This window comes from Salvia miltiorrhiza, chromosome 2 (assembly GCF_028751815.1).
Source record: "Salvia miltiorrhiza cultivar Shanhuang (shh) chromosome 2, IMPLAD_Smil_shh, whole genome shotgun sequence".
NCBI classification, from domain to species: domain Eukaryota; kingdom Viridiplantae; phylum Streptophyta; class Magnoliopsida; order Lamiales; family Lamiaceae; genus Salvia; species Salvia miltiorrhiza.
The window spans coordinates 74,999,875-75,022,851 of NC_080388.1; the positions used below are offsets into that span (position 1 = coordinate 74,999,875).

The 22,977-nt window shown below is 38.0% G+C and overlaps 4 protein-coding genes and 1 pseudogene across 4 annotated transcripts; 3 read left to right on the top strand and 2 right to left on the bottom strand.

Annotated features, from left to right (window-relative positions):
• Nucleotides 1-2,426: 2,426 nt before the first annotated feature.
• Nucleotides 2,427-4,144, top strand: LOC131009439 (anthocyanidin 3-O-glucosyltransferase 2-like). Its single transcript, XM_057936759.1, has one exon. It carries the CDS (start codon nt 2,604-2,606, stop codon nt 4,026-4,028), a length of 1,425 nt encoding a protein of 474 aa, XP_057792742.1. The 5' UTR covers nt 2,427-2,603; the 3' UTR covers nt 4,029-4,144.
• Nucleotides 4,145-4,733: 589 nt separating this feature from the next.
• LOC131009453 (anthocyanidin 3-O-glucosyltransferase 2-like) lies at nt 4,734-6,921 on the bottom strand. Its single transcript, XM_057936780.1, has 2 exons — nt 6,118-6,921; nt 4,734-5,909 (listed from the first exon to the last, which is right to left on the bottom strand). Exons 1-2 carry the CDS (start codon nt 6,539-6,541, stop codon nt 4,912-4,914), a joined length of 1,422 nt encoding a protein of 473 aa, XP_057792763.1. The 5' UTR covers nt 6,542-6,921; the 3' UTR covers nt 4,734-4,911.
• A 425-nt stretch (nt 6,922-7,346) lies between these two features.
• On the top strand, nt 7,347-9,656 carry LOC131009454 (anthocyanidin 3-O-glucosyltransferase 2-like). Its single transcript, XM_057936782.1, has one exon. The coding sequence runs from the start codon at nt 8,034-8,036 to the stop codon at nt 9,438-9,440; it is 1,407 nt and encodes a 468-aa protein (XP_057792765.1). The 5' UTR covers nt 7,347-8,033; the 3' UTR covers nt 9,441-9,656.
• Nucleotides 9,657-10,034: 378 nt separating this feature from the next.
• Nucleotides 10,035-12,567, bottom strand: LOC131009460 (nicotianamine synthase-like). The gene has a single exon (XM_057936797.1). The coding sequence runs from the start codon at nt 11,325-11,327 to the stop codon at nt 10,209-10,211; it is 1,119 nt and encodes a 372-aa protein (XP_057792780.1). The 5' UTR covers nt 11,328-12,567; the 3' UTR covers nt 10,035-10,208.
• Nucleotides 12,568-21,505: 8,938 nt separating this feature from the next.
• LOC131010023 (zinc transporter 5-like) lies at nt 21,506-22,411 on the top strand (annotated as a pseudogene).
• The last annotated feature ends 566 nt before the right edge of the window (nt 22,412-22,977 follow it).

The following is a 22,977-nucleotide window of genomic DNA, read 5'->3' on the forward strand; positions in this document are numbered from 1 at the left end:
AGTCACCACAAAACATCAAATCCATTTTAATACTCACTTTTTTTGGACACATAAAATAAGAAAATTACTTTTTAGTAGGAAAGTGGCCGATGTGATCCACACCAGTAAAACAAGCCTATTCTAATGGGACGTTCCAAAAAGAAAAATGAGCCTATTAGATAGTGACAGAAGGAGTATAGATAAGCTAATATCGAGCATATACGTCATAGTCAAATTCCACAATAACTCATCGACTTCACAATTTAACTAACGAAACAACAAAAAGCGTGGATCATAATATATTCAGGTGGCGTCGTTCATGTATGTCTATGACCAACGATTAGGTATGTGTACAAGCTATGAGACAAACCCTAAATAGAGCACGATAACAGCAAACGATCAATGCACCTAGGTGTGCCGAACTCATTTTAGTGTCAGAACTCGTCAATCGCTTGCAATTTTAGTGCCAGAACTCGTCTATCGTTGCTCGTCAATTTGTCCTACATAAAGCCCCCAATTTTTCCCCTCCCAATTTCACATATCGGCGGGAGATTCGCAAGGACACGCGTGGAATTAAAAAATATTACAGGGGTTATATTTGTTATTTTACATACTATTAACGATTCTAATGAGGTGCTATCAAATACATCAACACTACGTTTTTAAAAAGAGATATCAAATGCATATCTAGCAAAACAGCACAAGCCCACCGGCCTTCCTCTTTCCTTGGGTTTATCTAAATGGCCTTAACAATACCAGAAAATCAAACACGACCTTAATATTTAGATTCAAACTCACGTACATGCAATAGTAGATATATAACTTTGCTAACTATTCATAATATTTGATTTTAAATCATAACTCGTTTAATAAATCTTGACCCTTAAATCGTAGTATATATATTAAACTTAATAATGCTTGGTAAGATTGAAGATAATGTTATAGGAAAGGACAATTGCGTCATTTCATTTTCATACAAAGGATAATTATGTCATTTCCTATCTAATGGGGGCACTGAATTAGGCCTTTCTAGTCAGACCCAGAGCAGCTGGATACACAGTTTCTTTCAAATAATTCAATTATTGTTGACTTTTTTAATCGAAATTCAATTATTGTTCACTAAATGCACAGTTTCCAACGTTTGATTTTAATTATATGAGTGAGAAAAAAGTCTAATGGAAAATGATTATTTACCACCTCATAAGGTTAACGCGGCAAAACGTTGCAATAATGCATCATTCTTTAATTTATTGTAAAATTAATATCTTTAATTTTTTATTATTATTAGATAGTTGATATATTGATTATAAATATTAGCAAATTAAAATAAATTCAATAAAATTTTGGTGGTAAATGATGATTTTGCAACAAATTGAACGATGATAAAATTATTGCAATATTTACAAAACCTTGTTATAATTAATAATTGAAAGTAACATTAATTAATTTTTATAAAAAAATATTAAATTTGAAAAAATATTACATAATGATGATAGAATAAAGTAATGTGACAGCGTCACATAAAATCTCAACTTACTTTGACTCAATTTCTACATGATTTCTACTAATAATATTTCCCACGCCAACTGAGATATGGACCCATTTTCATTAAACACGAACACACACCAACATGGATGTGTGTGTGTGATGTGTGGTTGATTAAATAGTAATTAAGGCACGTGATAGTGACATTTGGCCCATTTCTTACTCTTTTTATTTTATTTTTTTAATCTTTATATGGCTAAATTATTATGATGTCGAAAGGTGCAGAATGGGATAATCCTAAGAGTGAAGATATGGAGATATTAATTATTGGATACATTTCTTCTAGAACTTGATGGAGTGGAGTATCTTTGGGAATTAATTTTATTTTACTTTTTCGATGTTGATTTAAATTTATTAATATAAAAAGCCTCAATTGATTGAGCATTAGGTTCTAGAAGAAATGTGATATATAAATGCCAAAAGCCTCCATACCCTAAAAGATGCATGTCTCCACACACTTCCTAAAAAAAGATAAAAGAAAAAAAAAATGTTTTCATACACATATTTCTTTTTGATTGAAAATAAATAAATCTTTTTCTAAAAGAACATACTTGTTTCCATTCCACCCACTTCCTAAAAAAAGAAAAAAGAAAAAGAAAAAAAAAACTATATCTTCACACAAAAAAAAAACCAAATTGCTGAGGAGACATAAATTTTTAAAATTTTACTACATCATAATAAATTCAAATATACAACTTTTGAATTTAAATATTAACTACTTTATCACTGTAAATGCACTAGTATTATCTTATATAAATATAGTATATAGAGAGAAAGGTTCAAGTAAGAATAATTAAATAAAATAAAATCGCAGAATTATATCCAGCTATTTAATCATCAAGATTTATGAAAAATGCATCGTCTTATTAGATAAATGCACCATATAGATTTAAATCTTGAAGGAGCAAAAAATTATTTCTTTTCAAGCGCATTAACTTTAACGGCAAATACATTATTATAATAATTCTCATGCACTACTAGTGCACTCACATAAATATAAACATATATTCCAAGAAAACACAACCTTCTTCTTCATACTCTCTCTCTCTCACACACTCACACATTTTCAGAACAAAAAAATGCCAGAAGAAATAACAAGGTTGATCTTCGTACCTCTCCCAGTGCTCAGCCATCTCTTACCAACCATAAAATTAGCAAAGCTCCTAACCGACCGCGATGATCGCCTCTCCATCACACTGCTAATCATCAACCTTCAATTCGACAACAAAATCAGCTCCTACATTAAAAACTCGCCGAATTCCCGCATCAATTTCGTCGAACTCGAACGAGTCGAATGCGACAAATCCCCGAAAACCACGATTTTCGAAGTCATCGCCAGCCAGAAGCCCGCCGTGAGGGCGGCTGCCGCCGCCGCCGCAGCCGGCGGGGCGCCGGAGCCGGGGAAGCTCGCCGGAGTCGTCTACGACAACTTGTGCTCCTCCATGATGGATGTGGCAGCGGAGCTCGGCGTCCCGTCGTACATTTTCTTCACCTGCGGCGCCGCCATCCTCGGCCTTCTCTTCCGCCTCGCCGGATTGATGGGCGGCCGTGATCGCGCGCTCACGGAGTACGAGGGCTCCGATGCGGAGATTTCGGTGGCGACTTTCTTTAATCCGGTGCCGGCGAAGGTGTGGCCGTCGACGGTGCTCGTCGACGGCCAGGGTGGGTTCCTCGGCATCGTGGAGAGATTGAGATCGGCCGATGGCATCATCGTGAACACTTTTCTTGAGCTCGAGGAGCACGCGATCACGGCGCTCGCCGGAGACGATGGGGCTCCGGCAATCTATCCGCTCGGGCCGCTCCTCCAAGACGAGGAGGAACCGGCCAACGATGGGGCGCGGAGTCGGCGGGTGGAGATCCTCGAGTGGTTGGACGAGCAGCCGGACTCCTCCGTCGTGTTCCTGTGCTTCGGCACAAACGGGTGGTTCAACGAGGCGCAGGTGAGGGAGATCGCGGCGGCGCTCGAGGGGAGCGGGAGTCGGTTCCTATGGTCACTGAGGAAGCCGCCGTTGAAGGAGAACGGGGAGGGCCCTAGGGAGTACGAGAATCCCGACGAAGTTTTGCCAGAAGGGTTCCTCGAGCGCACGGCCTCGACCGGGATGGTGATCGGGTGGGCCCCACAGATGGCGGTGCTATCGCACCGCGCAGTAGGCGGGTTCGTATCGCACTGTGGATGGAACTCGATTCTAGAGAGCATCTCGTGCGGGGTCCCAATAGCCACGTGGCCAATGTTCGCTGATCAACAATCCAACGCGTTCCAACTCGTGAAAGAGTTGGAGATCGCGGTTGAGATTAAGATGGATTATCGAAAAGAAGCATCAATCATAGTGACTTCGGATAAAATAGAGAAAGGAATTAGAGACTTGATGAATCCCAAAAATAAAATTCGATCCAATGTGAAAAAATTGATGGGGAAGAGTAGAGGTGCCCTAATTGAAGGTGGATCGTCGTATAACTTCGTACATTTTTTTATTGAAAACGTGAAGGGAAATCTCATTCCTTGAACTTTAATTAGCCTATTTGTTTTTCATCTTTAGATGTAATCCATTAATCTTGTATTGCGATGGTATGGAATTAGAAAGGTACTATGTTATTGGAATATTAAATTATTTCTCACGAATCATGTAACTTGCATTACCATTTACCAATATAAAAATTCCCACCTAATTTATTTCTAAACATTTTATAATCTAAAAATGTTGGGCTTGTTGTCATTTTGTCAACTATGATTGAATTCAATTTCTCCTTTTTGTCCACCATTATTGCTAATCCCGAGAATTAATTGCGTCAATTCCGAAGTAAATGGGTTTAATTTATAAATTATAAAAAGATCCACTTGCATTAATATTTATGATTAATTATTATTGTAATAAAAAGTAATAATCGACATGAAAAATGTAATGTTTGTAAAACGTTATTTTTTTCACAATAATTATTATTTCTATTCACTATAAATTGTACTTTTACTTGATTAATTTTTTTAGATAAGAAGTTAGCGAATTACATAAACAAGTCTCTTGGTCGAAAAATATGAATAATTCAAAGTAATGATTATTATGATAAAATGTAATAACTGACATAAAAAAGATAATATTAGTGAATTGAGATTTTATTAATAATCACAATTATTCGTATTATACTATTATAAATTTTATTTTTAATCTTGTCATATAACTATATTTCAAAATATTTATAAACTGGGATGTTAGTCGAATCAATTCACGCAATATCTAATCAATCGAGCTATTCTCCACAACCATAATATACAACTTATTTAACTAGCAAAACACAAGCATCATTTCTGAAATACACACAACATAGTAATAATTCCCGAAAACGAAAAATACACAAAACAAAATTGAATTAACTAACTAACTAACTAATTAACTAACCATTAATATTTCTAATCACATCCTCAATAAACAAAGCTTGAGCTTTATAAGAAGATCCACCTTCCTCCAAAGCCGCCCTCCCCTTCCTCCCCATCTCCTCCACCTTCCTCCTCACCGGGCCCCCCTCGGCCCCCATCAACCGCCGTATCGCCCCCTCGATCTCCCCGGCCCCCACGATCTCCGGCGCCTCCTCCCCCCTATAATCCAACCTAATCGCCTCCGCCAACCCCGCCTCCCTCACGAGATAAAACGCGTTTAACTGCTGCTCCGCGTGGAGCGGGAAAGTCGCCACGGGCACCCCGAACCACACGCTCTCCAGAGTCGAGTTCCACCCACAATGCGAAACAAAACCCCCGACCGCCGGGTGGGCCAGCGCAGCCGCCTGCGCCGCCCACCCGATCACCCTGCCCAACCCCTTAGTCCTCTCCACGAACCCCTCCGGCAAAACCTCCTCGAAATCGTCGTACTCCACCACGAGCTTCGCCGCCCCCTTCGTCCCGGGCTTCCTCAGCGACCATAGGAACCTGCAGCCGCTACCTTCGAGCGCCACAGCGATCTCTCTCACCTGAGCTCCGGCGAAGCTCCCCTTCGTTCCAAAACAGAGGAAAATCACGGAATTTTCCGGCTGATCGTCGAGCCATTTCTTCACATCATCATCTTCATTGAATTGGCTGCTCAAGTCCAAAATCGGGCCGATCGGATAAACTTTCGGGCCTCGGCCCGACATCATCGAATCGACGGCGTACGGCTCGAATTCGTAGAATGTGTTCACTACGACGCCGTTTGTCTCCGATACTCTTTTGAGGTGGCTACAAAAGTAGTCGGCGATCAGGCCGTCGTTGACTAACGCCGCCGGCAGAACCTTCGCCGGAATAGGGAGGGAGTAGCACGGCACCGGAAGTTCGGCGTCGGAGCCTTTGAATTCCGTTAGCTCCTTATTCTCCTCGAGTTTCAATTTGACTAAGTATTCAAATAAACCTAGTGTACCTGCACCTGAGGTGACAACGAAACGCTACTCAGTTGGTAAAACGCTTTTACTTTAACCATTAGGTTTAAAGTCGGACTCATAAAATTAATTTTATTAAATTAAAATCAAAATTTTCTAACGATATAATGTGCTAAAATAAAGTTCGAGTCATCGTGAAAAAATGAGAAATCATTATTGATCCTATAAATAGTAAAAAAAAAAAGAGAAACGTACCTGAGGTGAAGTAACAGTAAGCCGGTAGGCTGAATTCGCGGGCGACGTCGATGAATATGAGGCAGAACATGTCGAGCACGATTCCGGCGATCTTATGGCGATCGCCGGAATTTTGCTCGATTAGGTTTGAGAGGATTTGCCTCACGTTTGTGATCTGGCCTTCGATGAACTCGAAGAAGGAGGTTGCGGATTGCGGGGTCCAGTCGGGGAGGCCGGGGAGGGCGGCGAAGGCGAGGCGGGGCGGCGAGGAGGCGGAGATCTTGGCGGTGTAGGTGTCGACGGCGGTGTCGCCGGGGAGCTGCATGGTGAGGATGGTGATGGAGAGGCGGCCGTCGCGGGTGAGGAGGAGCTTGGCCGCCTCGACGGTGGCGGTGAGGTGGCTCAGCCCCGGAGATGGGATGAATACTAGCTCGAATGTCTCCATTTTCCGGCGATGCTTTTGCTTAGCTATGGATGGAAACCAAAAACGAAAATTATAAATTGTTTTTAACTTTTTATGATAATAATAGCATTTTATATTTTATTAAAGAGTTTTTTTCTAAAATAATTTAATAACGTTTTCGAAAAAAACAAATATTTTGTCAGCAGAAACTGTGGTCTGTGGACTTAAGATGACACCTTGTCGTTTATACGATAATAATAAATAATATAGATTATATTCGAATTCAAAAGAAAAAATTATCCGGCCTTCTAGAATATGCAAATAGTAGTTCAATTTCAAATTGAATTGGTAGCAATTTTATAAATAAAATAAAATTAAAGGATTATTTATGTGGTACTGGCAAATTTGTAATTAGCATATAATTGTAGGGTTATTTGTAGTATGTTTTTTTTTATCTCTTTCCTATAGTTTCATTATAAAAATATTTGCAGTAATTTTTTATGAAATTAAATTAAATATATCATTGAAAAAATAAATATATAAGAAAATGATAAAAATGGATATAATTTATGAAAAATATATGTAAATATTTAATAATATTACGTATATCAGTATTTATATCTATATATAAAATCAACTAAGACTTTGTTGAAAATAGTAATTGTGGTTATTCAGCCAATCTGTAAATCTTTATTTTCAAAAATTAATTTTATGAAATATTAACATTTTTATTTTATTAATTAATGTACTACACTATTCTTTTTGTAGTACAACTATGAATGTTCTATAAAATTAATTATTTTAAAATTTATATTTAGATTTTTGTGTCATATTTAGATTTTTTTTCCTAATTTAGTTATATATATTATTTAACTAAGACTTTTTTGAAAATAGTAATTGTGGTTAGCAAAATTCTTGTCTTTTACTTCACTTAATTAACCTCCAATTATTTTCCTTAAACAATCAAGTCACATGACTCACATTTTCTCTTTGCTCATGATGATTTCAATTTCCCACCAACTATTTTATCTAAATGGTTGGTTGATTGAAAAACAATGATTAGGTCAAATACATTGACACCTAACATAAGCAAAAGTACATATATAGCTGGTTTTTATATAAAAATAAATAAACCTACTATACAAAGAAAAACTAAAAAATTAAAATAAAATGAAAACCATATGTAAGCAAAAGAAGCTTCTAAGTTATGTATATGACTTGGTCTCCCCAATCTCTAGCAATTTCCTTCTTCACGTCACATGATATGATCAGACGAAATCATTTATTTACTATATATCACTCTAAATCTCATACTTAATTATTAGGGGAATCTTATTTAACCACAATTTTTTGTGTTAATTACTTTATTGATAGTTATATATACACTTTAAGGTAGCCAAACATTTTTGGTGACCAACAATTTTACTACCAACAAGTTTCATTGACAACAAAGTTGCATATCACATGTTTTCTTTACTTATATATATAAACGCATTGCATGACTTAAGATACAGTGTGATTAAATAAAATAAAAATGGCTGTTGATGAAAAAGCAAGCCTAGTGTTCATCCCCTTCCCCGTCGTGAGCCACCTGGTCACGGCGGTGAAGACGGCGGAGCTCCTCGCCGCCCACGACAGCCGCCTCTCCATCACAGTCCTCGTCATGAGCATGCCGACGGACACCAAGATCAGCTCCTACATCAAGAATCCGCGGATCAACTTCGTGCAGCTCGAACAAGACGTATCCAACGGCGCAGAAGCGATCATGAAGCCTCCCAAGAGCATGATGCATTTCGCCGGCCGCCACAGGGATTCCGCCCGGGCGGTGGTGTCTGAGATGAAGAGATCATGCAGAGTCGCCGGAATCTTCGTCGACATTATGTGTGTCGACATGATCGACGTGGCCAAGGAGCTCAAGATCTCGAGTTACATTTTCTTTGCTAGTGGCGCCGCGGTTCTAGGGCTCACGTTCGATTTGCAGAGTCTCCGAGACGATGGTGGCCGGAATTTGGCGGAGTTCGAGGGTTCGGATGAGGTGGTTACGATCTCGTCGTATGTTAACCCGGTTCCGGCTAGGGTTTGGCCGGAGTCGGTGTTCGACGGGGAGAGCGGCTTCCTCGAGCTATCGAGGAAGGCGCGGGAAGCGGACGGGATCGTCATCAACACTTTTCTTGAATTGGAATCATATGCGATAGGCTCAACCTATGCTAATGAGCGGATCCCGAGGTTTTACCCGATCGGGCCGATCATCGGTGAAGGGAAAGACGAGAATGATGAGAGCCGACAGAGGCGCGGGGAAATCATGCGGTGGCTAGACGGGCAGCCGGACTCGTCGGTCGTGTTCCTCTGCTTCGGGAGCATGGGAGCTTTCGGGGAGGAGCAGGTGGTGGATATCGCGGAGGCGCTGGAGCGGAGTGGGAAGCGGTTCTTGTGGTCGTTGAGAAAGCCGATTTTCGAAGGGGGGTTTGCTTATCCGACGGAGTACGAGAATCCCGGGGAAGTATTGCCGGTAGGGTTCCTAGAGCGGACGGCAGGGGTGGGTAAGGTGATTGGGTGGGCCCCTCAGGTAGCAGTGTTGTCTCACCCTTCGGTAGGAGGGTTCGTGTCGCACTGCGGATGGAACTCGACTTTAGAGAGTGTCTGTTGTGGGGTCCCCATGGCCGCCTGGCCGTTGGGGGCCGAGCAGCAGACCAACGCATTCCAATTAGTGAAGGACATTGGAATTGCTGTCGAGATTAAGATGGACTATCGAAAGAACAGTGGTGAGATTGTGCCAAAAAATATTATCGAGAAGGCAATCAAGCAGCTAATGGACCCCACGAATGAGATTCGAGTTAGGGTTAAGGAGTTGAAGGAGAAGAGCACAAGAGCCCTCATGGAAGGTGGATCATCATATAATCACTTAGGTCTTCTGATTCACAATTTCTTCAAGAGTTGTTGAATGTTGCTCCGTTAATTAGCCTATATATGTTAATTCCAAGGCTATATATATCCTACCTTCTAGTATTGTGTTTCGATTTCTATTATTATCATATTATTCATAGATGTTGCATGTTATTGAACGACATAATAAATTGTGGAACATGGGATCTTATCCGGGCTTGTTTATTTATTTAATTTCGTGATAATCAAATTGTGTAATATACATTGTTAGAAATGACGTTTCTTTTTGGTTGATTGAGGTGAAAAGGAAATCATATATGTTGAATGTATGTGAAAATGCTTGTCTAGAAAAAATTTAAAATGTGTATCGATCAACTTATATTTCTAAATATTACTCTCTTCGTCCACAAAAAATAATTTTTTTTTACCATTTTGAAATATCCACAAAAATTAATACTTTATATTTTCGAAAACTATCAATCACATGGTGGCCGATGGGTCATTTTCTCCGCTCACAATATACTTAATTATTATTATAAACAGTACTACTTATTAAGTGGGACTTTTTTTTCCACTCACATTGTTAAAACTTGTGTCATCATCCCTTACGAGAACTAAATTTTTGTGAAGGGAGGTAATAATTTTCAGTGAAAATAATAGTGTCTTTCCAAATTTAAAACACCATTCAAATCTCATAAATAAATTAATTGGTCATGATCATGATCATCATCATGTTATTTAATTCTTGGAAGAAAAAAAACAACACAAGACGCATGCACACAGTCGATCGAGACTGCTAAAACCAATCAGAATCATAAACTATAAGCTAGCGGTGATGGTCTTCAACGGCGACGGAGCACCTCCTGGCAACGACGACGGAGTTGATGACGTCGTCGGTGGGGTGGTAGACGGAGAGGAGCTGGAAGCCGCGGAGGAGGCCGAGGTCGACGACGGGGTAAAGGAAGGCCCTGGCGCCGTGGGCACTGCGGAGCATGAGGATGGCGCCGGGGGCCATGCCGGCGGCCAAGTGCTCCACGACGCGCACCTTCTCCGCCGCGTCCACCCCCACGAGGGCCGCCAGGAACACGACGTCGTATTGGCGCAGCACGGCGCCCGGCACGTGCAGGATGTCGCCCGTGTGGAACCCCATCCGCGCCGATATCTCCGGGTGCGGGGCCACCAGCCTCGCCGCCATGGCGTTGGCGGAGGCGTCGATGTCGAAGTTGTCGAACACGGTGGAGCCGAGGTGGTGGGCGGCGAGGACGATGGAGGTGAGGGGGAGGGGGCCGGAGCCCACGAACGCCACGCGGGCCGGGTCGGGGCAGTGCGGGGCGAGGAGGTCGGATTCGAGACGACCGAGCTTGAGGTAGTTCGTGTAGTACGGGAAGCGGCGGAGGTTGTCGAGGGGCCGCGCGAAGGCGGCGAGGAGCGCGGAGAAGTGCTTCTCCATGAGCCCCTCGGCGCGGCCGCAGAGGGAGATGAGCTTGCCGCGCATCTCCTGGATCTCTGGGGACAGCTTGGCCGCGTCGAGCGGGTGAGGGGGAGTGCAGACGTGGACGAGCTCTGTGAAGAGCTCGTCCACCTCTTTCGAGGGGCTCAGCTCCTCGAGCTTCGAGATCCTCTCGTACAGATACTGCACTTTCTCAACGAGAGGCTCTCTCACACAAACCACCTCCGCCCGCCGCCTATAATACGACGTCGCGTAGGTGTCGACCACGAGCGTCCCGATCGCCGCCACCATGCCGACGAATCCGGTGAACGGAAAATCCAGCTCAAAGGCGTCCGACAGCACGTGTATGAACCCCGTCGACAGGATCACGCCGGCGGCGAACGCCTTCATCGTGAAGAACAGCGCCGGCCACCGCCGCGCCGCCACCGGGAGGCACACGCCGGCGGCGCCCGCCAGAATTAACAATGTGATTGCGGCGAGAATAAGATTCTTCATTAATTACGAAAAAAAAGTTTCTTCGAGATGTGACTAATAGAGATTTGAGCTGATCTATATTTATAAGTGAGGTTTTTAGAGACGATGAAGATGTGATTAATAAGGGATATTTAGCTGATCTATATTTATAAGTGAGGTTTGTTAAGATCTGAGAATTATGTTTTTCATCACAGTAAGAGTGTCGACATTACTTGTTAATTAGTTGAAACGATCAGAATTGTGTTTTCACTTGGAATTGTGTAGAATCATTGGAGTGATAGAAGTTGAAATACATACATTAATTTGGGAATAATTATATCAAAGAAATCCGATTTTTTTTTCTATATGTTTCTACAATAGAATCAACATGTGTAGTGAAATGAACCGGGTACTATTCGTTGCACAAAATTCATCAAATTAATAATGAAAATTATAATAAATTATTAGATTTGAATATTATAATAAAAATATATGGTTTAATTTCAAGAATCAGATAAATATGAAAAGAAATAATTAAGCATTTCATAGGCGTACACACACGCACAAGTATATTTTTCAATTAATCACCTAAAAAATGAAAGAAATAAGACATATATGTACTTCACACTACACACACAAAGTTTCACTTAAACAATCATAAAAATATGAAGGAATATATAAGACCCCCATATCACAAAATTTCATTTCAAGAAATACACACAAATACGAAAAAATTAATAAATAAGTTAGATTATACCCCATTTTGCATTATAAATATATAATGCAACATTCTATATACAATGAACCCGGTCGACAATATCACACCGCCGGCGACCGCTTTCACTCAGAAGAAAAGCCTGCCTTCCGCACGCGGCGCCAGCGTCGATCTCGGGCAGGCTCTTCTTCGTGGTGAAGGCGACGTTCGCCCTCGGCGTGATTCCATCGACGGGTTCATGATCTTTTCAAACATCCCTTTTAAACCATCATGAGCAATCACATCGAGTTTAAAATTTTGTGGAACTAATATATATTGTTATATTGTTTCTTATTTAAAGGCTCACATAGACAGGTTGTACTAATCTCTGATATTATCTCTCAAGCTCACTATCAGTATCTCACAGTACGACGTCACATAGGTGTCACCACGAACGCCCCAATAGCATGACGACATTGCTAGATTGGGATGCTCATGGTGGACACCTACGCGACGTCGTATTATAGGAAACGAGGGATAGGAAGCTTGAGGAGATAAGAATGAAGATTGAGAGAGAGAGGAGATGAAGGAGTGAGTGAGTGAGAAATGCAAAGAAAGAGCCCCTATTTATAGGGAGGGAAGGGTGAAACATTTCACCTGTTGAGAGAGAAGTGAGTGTTTAGAGATACCCCATTAATTATTTGTTTTAATTCAACAAAATAAATACTCCTTCCGTCCCAGTACTTTAATAGGCTTATTTTTTTTTAGGTAAAAAAGTTGTACTTAATTGGTGTGGGCCACACCACTTTCCTACTAAAAAGTAAGTTTTCTTAATCACCGTGCGCAAAAGAAGTGAGTCTATTGGCGTGGGACCAGGGAGTATTTTATATAGGCCTAACTCGTCATTCTTTTTGTTCTGTTGTTAGTCACCTACCAAAATTTACATTTAGGGAATTCTATTTTTTTTTTCTTTCTATATTGTATAAAATTAGGGAATATTATTATAAGCAAAAAGTGGTGTGAAGAAATGAATTGTGTAGAGTAATAAATATGTTTGGTGTATCTCCACCAGCTTTTCAATTTAATATATATAATTCCATCAACCTTGTAAAATATGATATGTTAATTTCAGGAGAAAGTATACCTCAATATATCCCATTTTTCTCTTAGGATGAGTCGGTGCATAAAATTTTTGTGGATTACAAACTCAAATAAATAAATTAAACCACTTCACTCTAAAACTTCCTGAAAAGGATGGTCTTGGTGATTGGTGAAGAACAAAATATTAATTAGAATTATGGAATCAAAATGATGAAAAATTGATTTTAGTACTAAAGTTGCTATAAAATTTTGGGAGATGATATTATTGATTAAAAGATTCGTAGGGATTATTTCCTTTTTCATATTTTGTTGTTAGGTGACACATGCATGCGAAATGTTCTTCGCTCACACAATCTTCATTTTTGAACTCTTATTTCCATGGTGATGAAAGAAATATTGGACTTTCATTTTTATGGTGATATCATATTTAATTTTATTGGACTTTTGTATTAACAATTTGATATATTGGGGAATTCATGTTGTGTGTATAATGCATAAAAAATTAAAATCACAATATAGATGCAAAACTCAAGCATATATATATGTCTCATATAATTTTTTTTTCTTATTTAAGTTTAAACAAATACTTGTAATAAGTAAACATCTCGTTCTATCATTCTAGCTAACTCAATACTAAAGAATCACATGTAGTAGACAAGCATCTCGACGGTATTTAATGATGTCACAAAAAATGAAGCTATATTAGTCTATATTTTTTTTATTTGAGTAAAACAAATAAATAAATAAATTGTAATTACCCTATCGAAATTACACATAAAAATTGTAATTGGGATGTAAGTAATTTCAAAATGATAGTTATAAAGTAAAATTAAGCTACGATTTGAATTTCATAGAAAATGCATAGCATGTCACATGTGGATACAAAGGAACTAGATAGGAATATTTGCCAAATAAGAACTCCTTTTTTTGTTGAGAGGAAATAAATGTAGCTGAATATGATCATATATATATCAAAATGGCAAGAGATGACCACGATGTGTAACTGAATCAACAACTCATTTCTTGTTTGATTCTTCTTCTAATTATTATATTTTTTAATTATGTAATAATAACATGATTAATAATTTTCTTTAATTAAATCTTTTGAATCATTTCCCTTGTCATTCATCCCTTCATTTTTTCCACACTTATAATTTAAATCGTCCATAATTTCATGCTTGAAATTAAAATTGATAGCATATATACATACATATATAGCCTACATTTTGAGTAACTAATTATTTTATCATGCATTTTGCGAAACAGGAAAGAAATGTGATTTGTGTGTGTATACTGTATAGTGGGATGAGATCCAATGTCCCACAATTTTATGTGTGTCACTGTGTCACATGCTTAATTATATCTATTATTTTAAAAATATTTTTTATAAAAATAAAATTTAATATGATACTATGAATTATATTTAATTTTTATTTTAAAAAATTAGATTTTTTAAAAAATATATACCATGACTTTGAATTTATCAACCTATTATTATTAGCTAATAAAAGTGAAATTAAATGATTATAAAAAATAATTATATACCCTAAATTGATGGAATAAACCCTAGTTAATAATTACAAAATTAAATTAAAGCATATAAAGTTGAAATTGAAGAAAAAATATATAAGAAAATAAATAAAATTGAAAGTGGGACACAGAGTGGGACATAAAGTGTGGTACACTGAATCTCATTCCACTGTAAAGTAACGTAAGGTTTTATTTTTTTGGGCCCTTTTATTTATTTATTTTTTTTTTTTGAGAGCTACGTTTTGGGAAAACTTTGTATAAAGCAGAAAAATTCAAAACTATATATATCATATGTACTGATATAAAATAAGGAAGCTAAACGACGGCTTCGTCACTCAGTATTGAAGTAATGATGGCATAAACTCAAAACTCACCATTTGTTGCCTAGGCTCAAAATAAGGGTAATTCTATTCTTAACCCTCATTTTACTCACTATAGCCTCCTATATAAAACAACAATAAAAAATAATTATTAATTTACTATTTATCCTATAAATACTTAATTAGTTCTAATCTTGGATATGGATTGCAATTAAATTATGCATAAGTGAAATTTTCACTCAAACAATATTGAATTGAAAAGCCTTGCAGTATTATCAACCTCGATTCCAATTTATACATGTATATATAATTTATGTGTATTTTTTTCTCTCTCTAAAGCACGAGAAGCCATACATCTTGTTAATGGCGAATTACGTTAAAAACACCCGTGACTCTCAATTCGCATTGAATTTATATTAAATTTTATAAATTGCAGAGTAAAAAAGTCACATTTTGAATATTTTAATAATTGTATGAAATATTGTTGTATCTTATATTGTTGATTTTGTCTTTTGGCTTTTCCCCTTTTTCTAAAACAAGCATTTATAATCTCACCTCTGAAAATCTTATATATTCTTGATTTTCTGTTTGAAATATTTGACTTGTAATTACAATATACTACATGATACAACAATTAATATTTCATACAATTATTAACAATCTCGCACCCACATCGAAACTGAAAAACTTGGTGGAGATACACCAAACTTATTTATTACTCTACACAATTCATTTCTTCACACCACTTTTTGCTTATGTATAATAATATTCCCCAATTTTATACAATATAGAAAAAAAAAATTAGAATTCCCTAGCTAAATGTAAATTTTGTTAGGTGACTAACAACAAAACAAAAAGAAAGACGAGTTAGGCCTATATATATATATACTATATTTTCATCAAATATCAGTGAGGTGTTAAAATATTTATTTGTTTAAAATTATTTCAGGCCATTATCTTATGGCGATTTGCAAAAATAGGCCACTATTTTTTGAACTTGCAAAAATAGGCCAATTATTTTAGTTTTTGGTATTTTTAGGCCACATGTGTACCCAATCAGGCTATTTTGGGCCAGATTTTGACCCAAAAAGTGGCCTATAAATGCTGAATTGAGCTTTATGTGGCCTAAAAATGCCAAAATCTAAAATAATTGGCCTATTTTTGCAAGTCCGTAAAATAGTGGCCTATTTTTGCAAATTGCCCTAAGATAATGGCCTTCAATAATTTTAAACTCTCTCTAAACACTCACTTCTCTCTCAACAGGTGAAATGTCTATAAATAGGGCTCTTTCTTTGCATTATTCACTCACTCCAGAAATTGGAGGTGGAGGTGGAGGTCGAGGTGGTGGAGGTGGAGGTGGAGATGGAGGTGGAGGAGGTGGAGGTGGAGGTCGAGGTGGTGGAGGTCGAGGTGGTGGAGGACCCCGAGGTGGAGGAGGAGGTGGTGCAGGTGGAGGTGGTGGAGGTGGACCCTGAGGTGGAGGTGGAGGTGGGGGTGGTGGAGGTGGATCGCCTGAAAATAGCCTAAGTATTTCAGTGTATATACCTCTGAACTCCGTGGCGAGGTACGTTCAAGCTGCTTGGACGTCGCCACGGTAAAACGAGCAAGCCAGGAATCCGGCTGAGATGATGCCGAACTCCCTCCAGAAATTGTCAGTCATAAAAAAGTATCTCCAGCCGCGGCGGACAATGTACACTCGTCCGATCTCCCTCGAAAATGTGGCTAATATCGACGTAGCAAGTCCAGCAATACATGCAAACAAATCGGAGATTCAATCGCCACGGCCTCCTCCGCAACAAATAGAAAATGGCAATCAACCATGTAATGATTCCGGTGGCCACCAATAAGAGGTTTACCACCGGACTGGCCACCTCATCATTTCGGCTGAGTCGCCACCCTATGAACTGCAGCACTAATGATGCGTACGCTTCATATAAGGTTTATTAAAATTTAGTTAATTATTTAGATTTCTAAGGCTTAGAAGTGTTATTAAGTAATGTATTATTAAAGTTCAGTTCATCGTTTAGATTTTTAAGGCTTTAGAAGTGTGATTAAGTAATGTATCATGTCACTGCCTGACTTGTCCTTGTCTTTGAGTTCTTCAGCTGCAGATTTAAGATATGGCATAATTGCCTCATTAAATTCCACATCCCTGCTGATAATTATCCTTTTATCTGCAGGTTCAATACACCACAGCCTATATCCTTTAGTGCCTTCAGGATTTCCTAGCATTACACACCTTTTTGCCCTTGCTTCCAATTTATCTTGCTTGACATGTGCAAACGCCAAACACCCAAAAGTTCTGAGGTATTTGTAGTTGATCTCCCTTCCTGTCCATCTTTGCTCAGGGATTTTGTATTCAATGGCTGCAGATGGAGATCTGTTTATTAGGAATACAGCTGTTGAGGCTGCCTCTCCCCAGAATACCTTTGGCAGTCCAGATGATAGTAACATACATCTTATTCTCTCAAGAATTGTTCTATTCATTCTTTCAACGACCCCGTTTTGTTGAGGGTTTAATGGCACAGTGGTGTGTCTTTTCAATCATTTCTCTGCGCAGAAGAGCTTGAATTCATTTGAAAGAAATTCAAGCCCATTATCTGTTCCGATGCACTTGACTTTTGAGCTCTTCTCAACTTCCACAGCTTGACACCAATGCTTGAACTTCTCAAAAGTTTCATCTTTTGATTTCAAAACATAAATCCATGTTTTTCGTGTGAAATCATCAATTAAAGACAGAAAATATCTGCCTCCTCCCATAGTAGGTGTTCTGCTCAGCCCCCACAAATCAGCATGGATGTAGTCTAAAGGATGTTGAGATATATGCCTCCCTACTGGAAATGGAATTTTTTTTCCCTTTCCCAGCATGCAATATTCACACTTCTCCAGTTTCAAGGCTTCACCTCCATTTATAACTCCATCTCTTGCAAGATAGTTCAGACCACTTTCGCTGAGATGTCCCATCTTGCTGTGCCACAACTCGCTACTTTCACTTGATACCACAACAGTCTCTCCCAACAAAGTAACTCCATCAAGGTGATATAAACCATTTCTTCTAGTTCCCTTTAACATCACCTTATCTCCCTTCATGACAAATACAGCTCCATTCTTTGAACATAAATTGAATCCAGCCTTTTCAAGAATGCCCAGAGATATGAGATTTCTTCTAATGTCTGGAATGTACCTCACGTTTGTTAGTGTTCTTGTGCCTCCATTGTTGAGCTTTAGATTTATATCACCCATGCCTTTGACTATACATGAGTGATCATTGCCAAGAACCACAGTTCCCATATCTGATTCTGTTAGATTGATGAACCATTCCTTGTGAGGTGACATATGGAATGAACACCCTGAATCTAGAATCCATGAGTTGTTTGGAGATGGTGTCATGATGTTGAGTACTTCATGATTTTCCAGTTCCTCTGCAACATCCACCGTGTCTGCTACTTTGTCACCTTGTTGCTGTTGTTTCTTCTTCAAAGATTAGCAGTTCTTTTTTATGTGTCCAGGTTTCTTGCAGTAGAAACACCTCTTTTCCTCAGCATCATTCTCCTTTCCTTTTGTTGGGGCTCCTTTCTTGGTTTGATTCCCAGATTTCTTGTTTTTCCATGGCTTTCCCTTTTTGATATTCAAACTTTCGGGCTGAGAAGATTGCTTGTCTCCTGCATGCTTATTCTTCTCCTTGGCCCTCAGAACTCCAAGAACATCATCGAGGGTGACCTGATCTTGCTTGGCTACCAGAATGGCATCTTTAAGATGCTCATAGGATTTCGGCAAGGCGTTCAATAATAACAGTGCCTTATCCTCATCTTGCATGATTTCATCAACACTTTCTAAATCATCCAGAGATTTTTGAAAGTCATCAAGGTGCTCGGTTAAATCTTTTTCATCCAAGATTCTAAACTGGAATAAGTGTTGCTTAACAAATAACCTATTGGCGATGGTTTTTGCCATATACAGGGAGTTAAGCTTATTCCATACCTTGAGCGCGGTATCCTCCTTAGATACCTCGCGCAATACACGATCACCCAGACATAGAAGGATTGCACCGCGAGCTTTCTTGTCCATCTCCCGACTGCTCATTTTCCCACCTTTCTCATCCTCCTTAAGATCCGCCAACTTTTCATTCAATGCATCGTCTAGCCCTTGATGAATAAGCGTTGACTCCATCTTGATTTTCCAGATGGAAAAATCATTTTTTCCATTGAATTTCTCAAAATCAAATCGTGCGGAAGCCATCACCGTGGATCGATTCCCACAGACGGCGCCAGATGTTAACAAAACGTCAAGATTTGAAAGTAGAAGAAGGTGAGACGCACGATTTACGTGGTTCGGCTGTAAAGCCTACGTCCACGGAGGGTGAGATGTTTTCTTATTCCTTTGCCGGAAACTACCGCCGGAGATACAGTACATACACGCCGGATCTCAAGAAACTCAACTAGAGATCAAGTACAGTATTCTCTCTCTACAAAGGTTCCGCTCAACTAATTGAATTACAGAGAAAAATTGGTAAAGACAGACTTAGCTGGAGCCCTAATTAAACAGTAATAAAACTAACTCTAACCAACTCTGCAAAACTACACCGTTTCAGATCAAACTCTCAACGGCTCTTTTCGAATATTGCAAAATGGTCCCTGAGCTATTAAAATTGTTCAGATAGAGCTTCCACTTGAAATCTTCGAAGTCGGACTAAACTCCACAATATTAATTAAGAAGATTTTCTTAAATTTATAACAAATTCGAGCTTGAACATCATATATACGAACATCTAACGAGCCGAGCGATCGAGCTCAAGCTCGAATTTGATATTATCGAGCATCACCCGAGCCGAACTTGGGTGACGAGCCGAGCTCGATCATCAAGATAAAAGCTCGAATCGAGCTCGAGCCGAGCTCGAACACCCGAATATTTAAACGAGCCGAGCTCGAGCCTGCTTGTATTTGGCTCGGCTCGGCTCGTTTACAGCCCTAATCATATATATATCAAAATGGCAAGAGATGACCACGATGTGTAACTGAATCAACAACTCATTTCTTGTTTGATTCTTCTTATAATTATTATATTTTTTAATTATGTAATAATAACATGATTAATAATTTTCTTTAAATCTTTTGAATCATTTCCCTTGTCATTCATCCCTTCATTTTTCCACACTTATAATTTATTTTATTATTATTTTTTTGTGTGTGTATAGTAACGTAAGGTTTTATTTTTTTGGGCCCTTTTATTTATTTATTAGTATTTTATTTTTTTTGAGAGCTACGTTTTGGGAAAACTTTGGATAAAGCAGAAAAATTCGAAACTATATATATCATATGTACTGATATAAAATAAGGAAGCTAAACGACGGCTTCGTCACTTGGGATTAAAGTAATGATGGCATAAACTCAAAACTCACCATTTGTTGCCTAGGCTCAAAATGAAGCTCCAAGGATAAAATATTAAGGGTATATTTCTATTCTTAACCCTCGTTTTACTCATTAATTATAGCCTCTATATAAAATAAAAATAAAAAATAATTATTAATTTACTATTTATCCTATAAATACTTAATTAGTTCTAATCTTGGATATGGATTGCAATTAAATTATGCATAATTAAGTGAAATTTTCACTCATCCGTCTGGGATTCAAACAATATTGAATTGAAAAGCCTTGCAGTATTATCAACCTTGATTCCAATTTATGTGTATTTTTTTTTCTCTCTCTAAAGCACGAGAAGCCATACATCTTGTTAATAGCGAATTATGTTAAAAACACCAGTGACTCTCAATTCGCATTGAATTTATATTAAATTTTATAAATTGCAGAGTAAAAAAAGGCACATTTTGAATATTTTAATAATTGTATGAAATATTGTTGTTTCTTATATTGTAGATTTTGTCTTTTGGCTTTTCCCTTTTCCCTTTTCCCCTTTTTCTAAAAGCATTTATAATCTCACCTCTGAAAATCTTATATATTCTTGATTTTGTGTTTGAAATATTTGACTTGTAATTACAATATACTATATGATACAACAATTAATATTTCATACAATTATTAACAATCTCGCACCCACATCGAAGCTGAAAAACTTGGTGGAGATACACCAAACTTATTAATTACTCTACACAATTCATTTCTTCACACCACTTTTTGCTTATGTATAATAATATTCCCCAATTTTATACAATATAGAAAAAAAAATTAGAATTCCCTAGCTAAATGTAAATTTTGTTAGGTGACTAACAACAAAACAAAAAGAAAGACGAGTTAGGCCTATATATATATACTATATTTTCATCAAATATCAGTGAGGTGTTAAAATATTTATTTGTTGAATTAAAACAAATAATTAATGGGGTATCTCTAGACACTCACTTCTCTCTCAACAGGTGAAATGTCTCACCCTTCCCTCCCTATAAATAGGGCTCTTTCTTTGCATTTCTCACTCACTCTTCTCTCTCTCTCTCAAACCCTGCCCCAATGAGAAGTGACACATTTGCGACGTCGATTTTGGCGGCGAAGCGGTTCCCGGCGTTGAGCAGCCTCTTCTTCGTGGTGAAGGCCTTCTGCCTGACGCATTCAACAGTCTGACGTCGGCCTACCCCGCGTGGGGGGGATTTTCCGTTCACCGGGTTCGTCGCGATGGTGGCTGCGATCAGCACTCTCATGGTGGATACTTACGCGACGTCGTATTATACGCGGCGGGCAAATGTGCAGTCATGCAACGCACGGCCATGCACACGTGTTGGTGCCGTCGGAGGAGGAGTCGGATTTCGTCAACGCCGAGCTTCTCCGCCACCGTGTCATCTCAAAGGTGATTTATCCAATTAGGGTTTATAATTATTTTTATAATTTTGATATGAATTATATATTTGGATAGATTAATTTATAATGGCGATTTTCTTCTCATTTACAACACCATCAGGTATCGCTATAGGTACTGGAATAGCCAATATATATTTATAGTGAGACGAGCACGACGGCCCTCGTCATCGAAGGCATCTTCAATTCGGCGTCGGCCGGTATTTTGATATACATGGCATTGGTCGATCTTCTTTCGGCCGATTTCATGAGTCCCAAAACTCCAAAACATTAATGGGAAGCTTCAACTAATGGCAAATTTAATTTGTCACTTGTGATTGGAGCAAGGGCTATGTCTCTTCTTGCTAAATGGGCTTAAATATTCAATAGCTTGTCATATTTGTTCTTATTCATTTGTAATAGTTTGTCGTCTGTATTTTTATTTACTAGATTAGCAAATTCAACCTTAATTTTGGGACGGAGGGAGTATTAGTTTGTCATCTTTAGCTTATTCATTAGTATTTTTTTTTACTTGATTCTTATTCATTAATTATTAGTTTGTCATCTTTAATTATTTTTGTTCACTAGATTAGCAAATTCACCCTTAATTCTCCCACAATCATGTTAATTAACCATATTTTAGATTTGTTTGTGATTTGTTAATACAATGATCATATTCATAATTTATGAGACATAAGACAAAAAACAAATAAAAATAAAGGAATAATAAAAAAAAGACTACTAACTATTGACGTAGTGTTGTTCACTGTTGAGTCGTTGACAATAGATTCTCACACATGAATGCAGTATATATATATATATATCGATCCTTATATATACTACGAAAAAGTGATTGAAATTTTATAGTCCTATAAACTCGTCGTTTTTATGTTAAATGAGATATTTATTTAATTTTAAAATATATATTAATTTCTTTATAAGACTGTAAACAAACCAAATCACTCAAGCTATTCAGAACACGATTACATAAAAATGTTCAAGTTCGTTTAGTGAAAGCTTAATAAATAAACAAATTTGATCTTGTTAAGTGATTTATCTTGAAAATACAAATTATTATTAAATATAACTTATATTTATATACTATATAATTAGTAATAATTGTATATATAAAGTCTCTATTTAACTAGAATTGTTATAAGAAAATAATAATACTTTAAATATAAATATAATTAGGTCTTTAACAGAGAGAGAGAGATAAGAATGAAGATCTAGGTGTGAGTGAGGAAGCTAGATTTAATATG

Coding starts and splice junctions, on each gene's coding strand:
- LOC131009439 (XM_057936759.1), top strand. CDS start 2,604: ATGCCAGAAGAAATAACAAGGTTGATCTTCGTACCTCTCCCAGTGCTC.
- LOC131009453 (XM_057936780.1), bottom strand. CDS start 6,541: ATGGAGACATTCGAGCTAGTATTCATCCCATCTCCGGGGCTGAGCCAC. Junction 5,910..6,117: donor TTACTGTTACTTCACCTCAG/GTACGTTTCTCT, acceptor TTGTCACCTCAG/GTGCAGGTACACTAGGTTTA.
- LOC131009454 (XM_057936782.1), top strand. CDS start 8,034: ATGGCTGTTGATGAAAAAGCAAGCCTAGTGTTCATCCCCTTCCCCGTC.
- LOC131009460 (XM_057936797.1), bottom strand. CDS start 11,327: ATGAAGAATCTTATTCTCGCCGCAATCACATTGTTAATTCTGGCGGGC.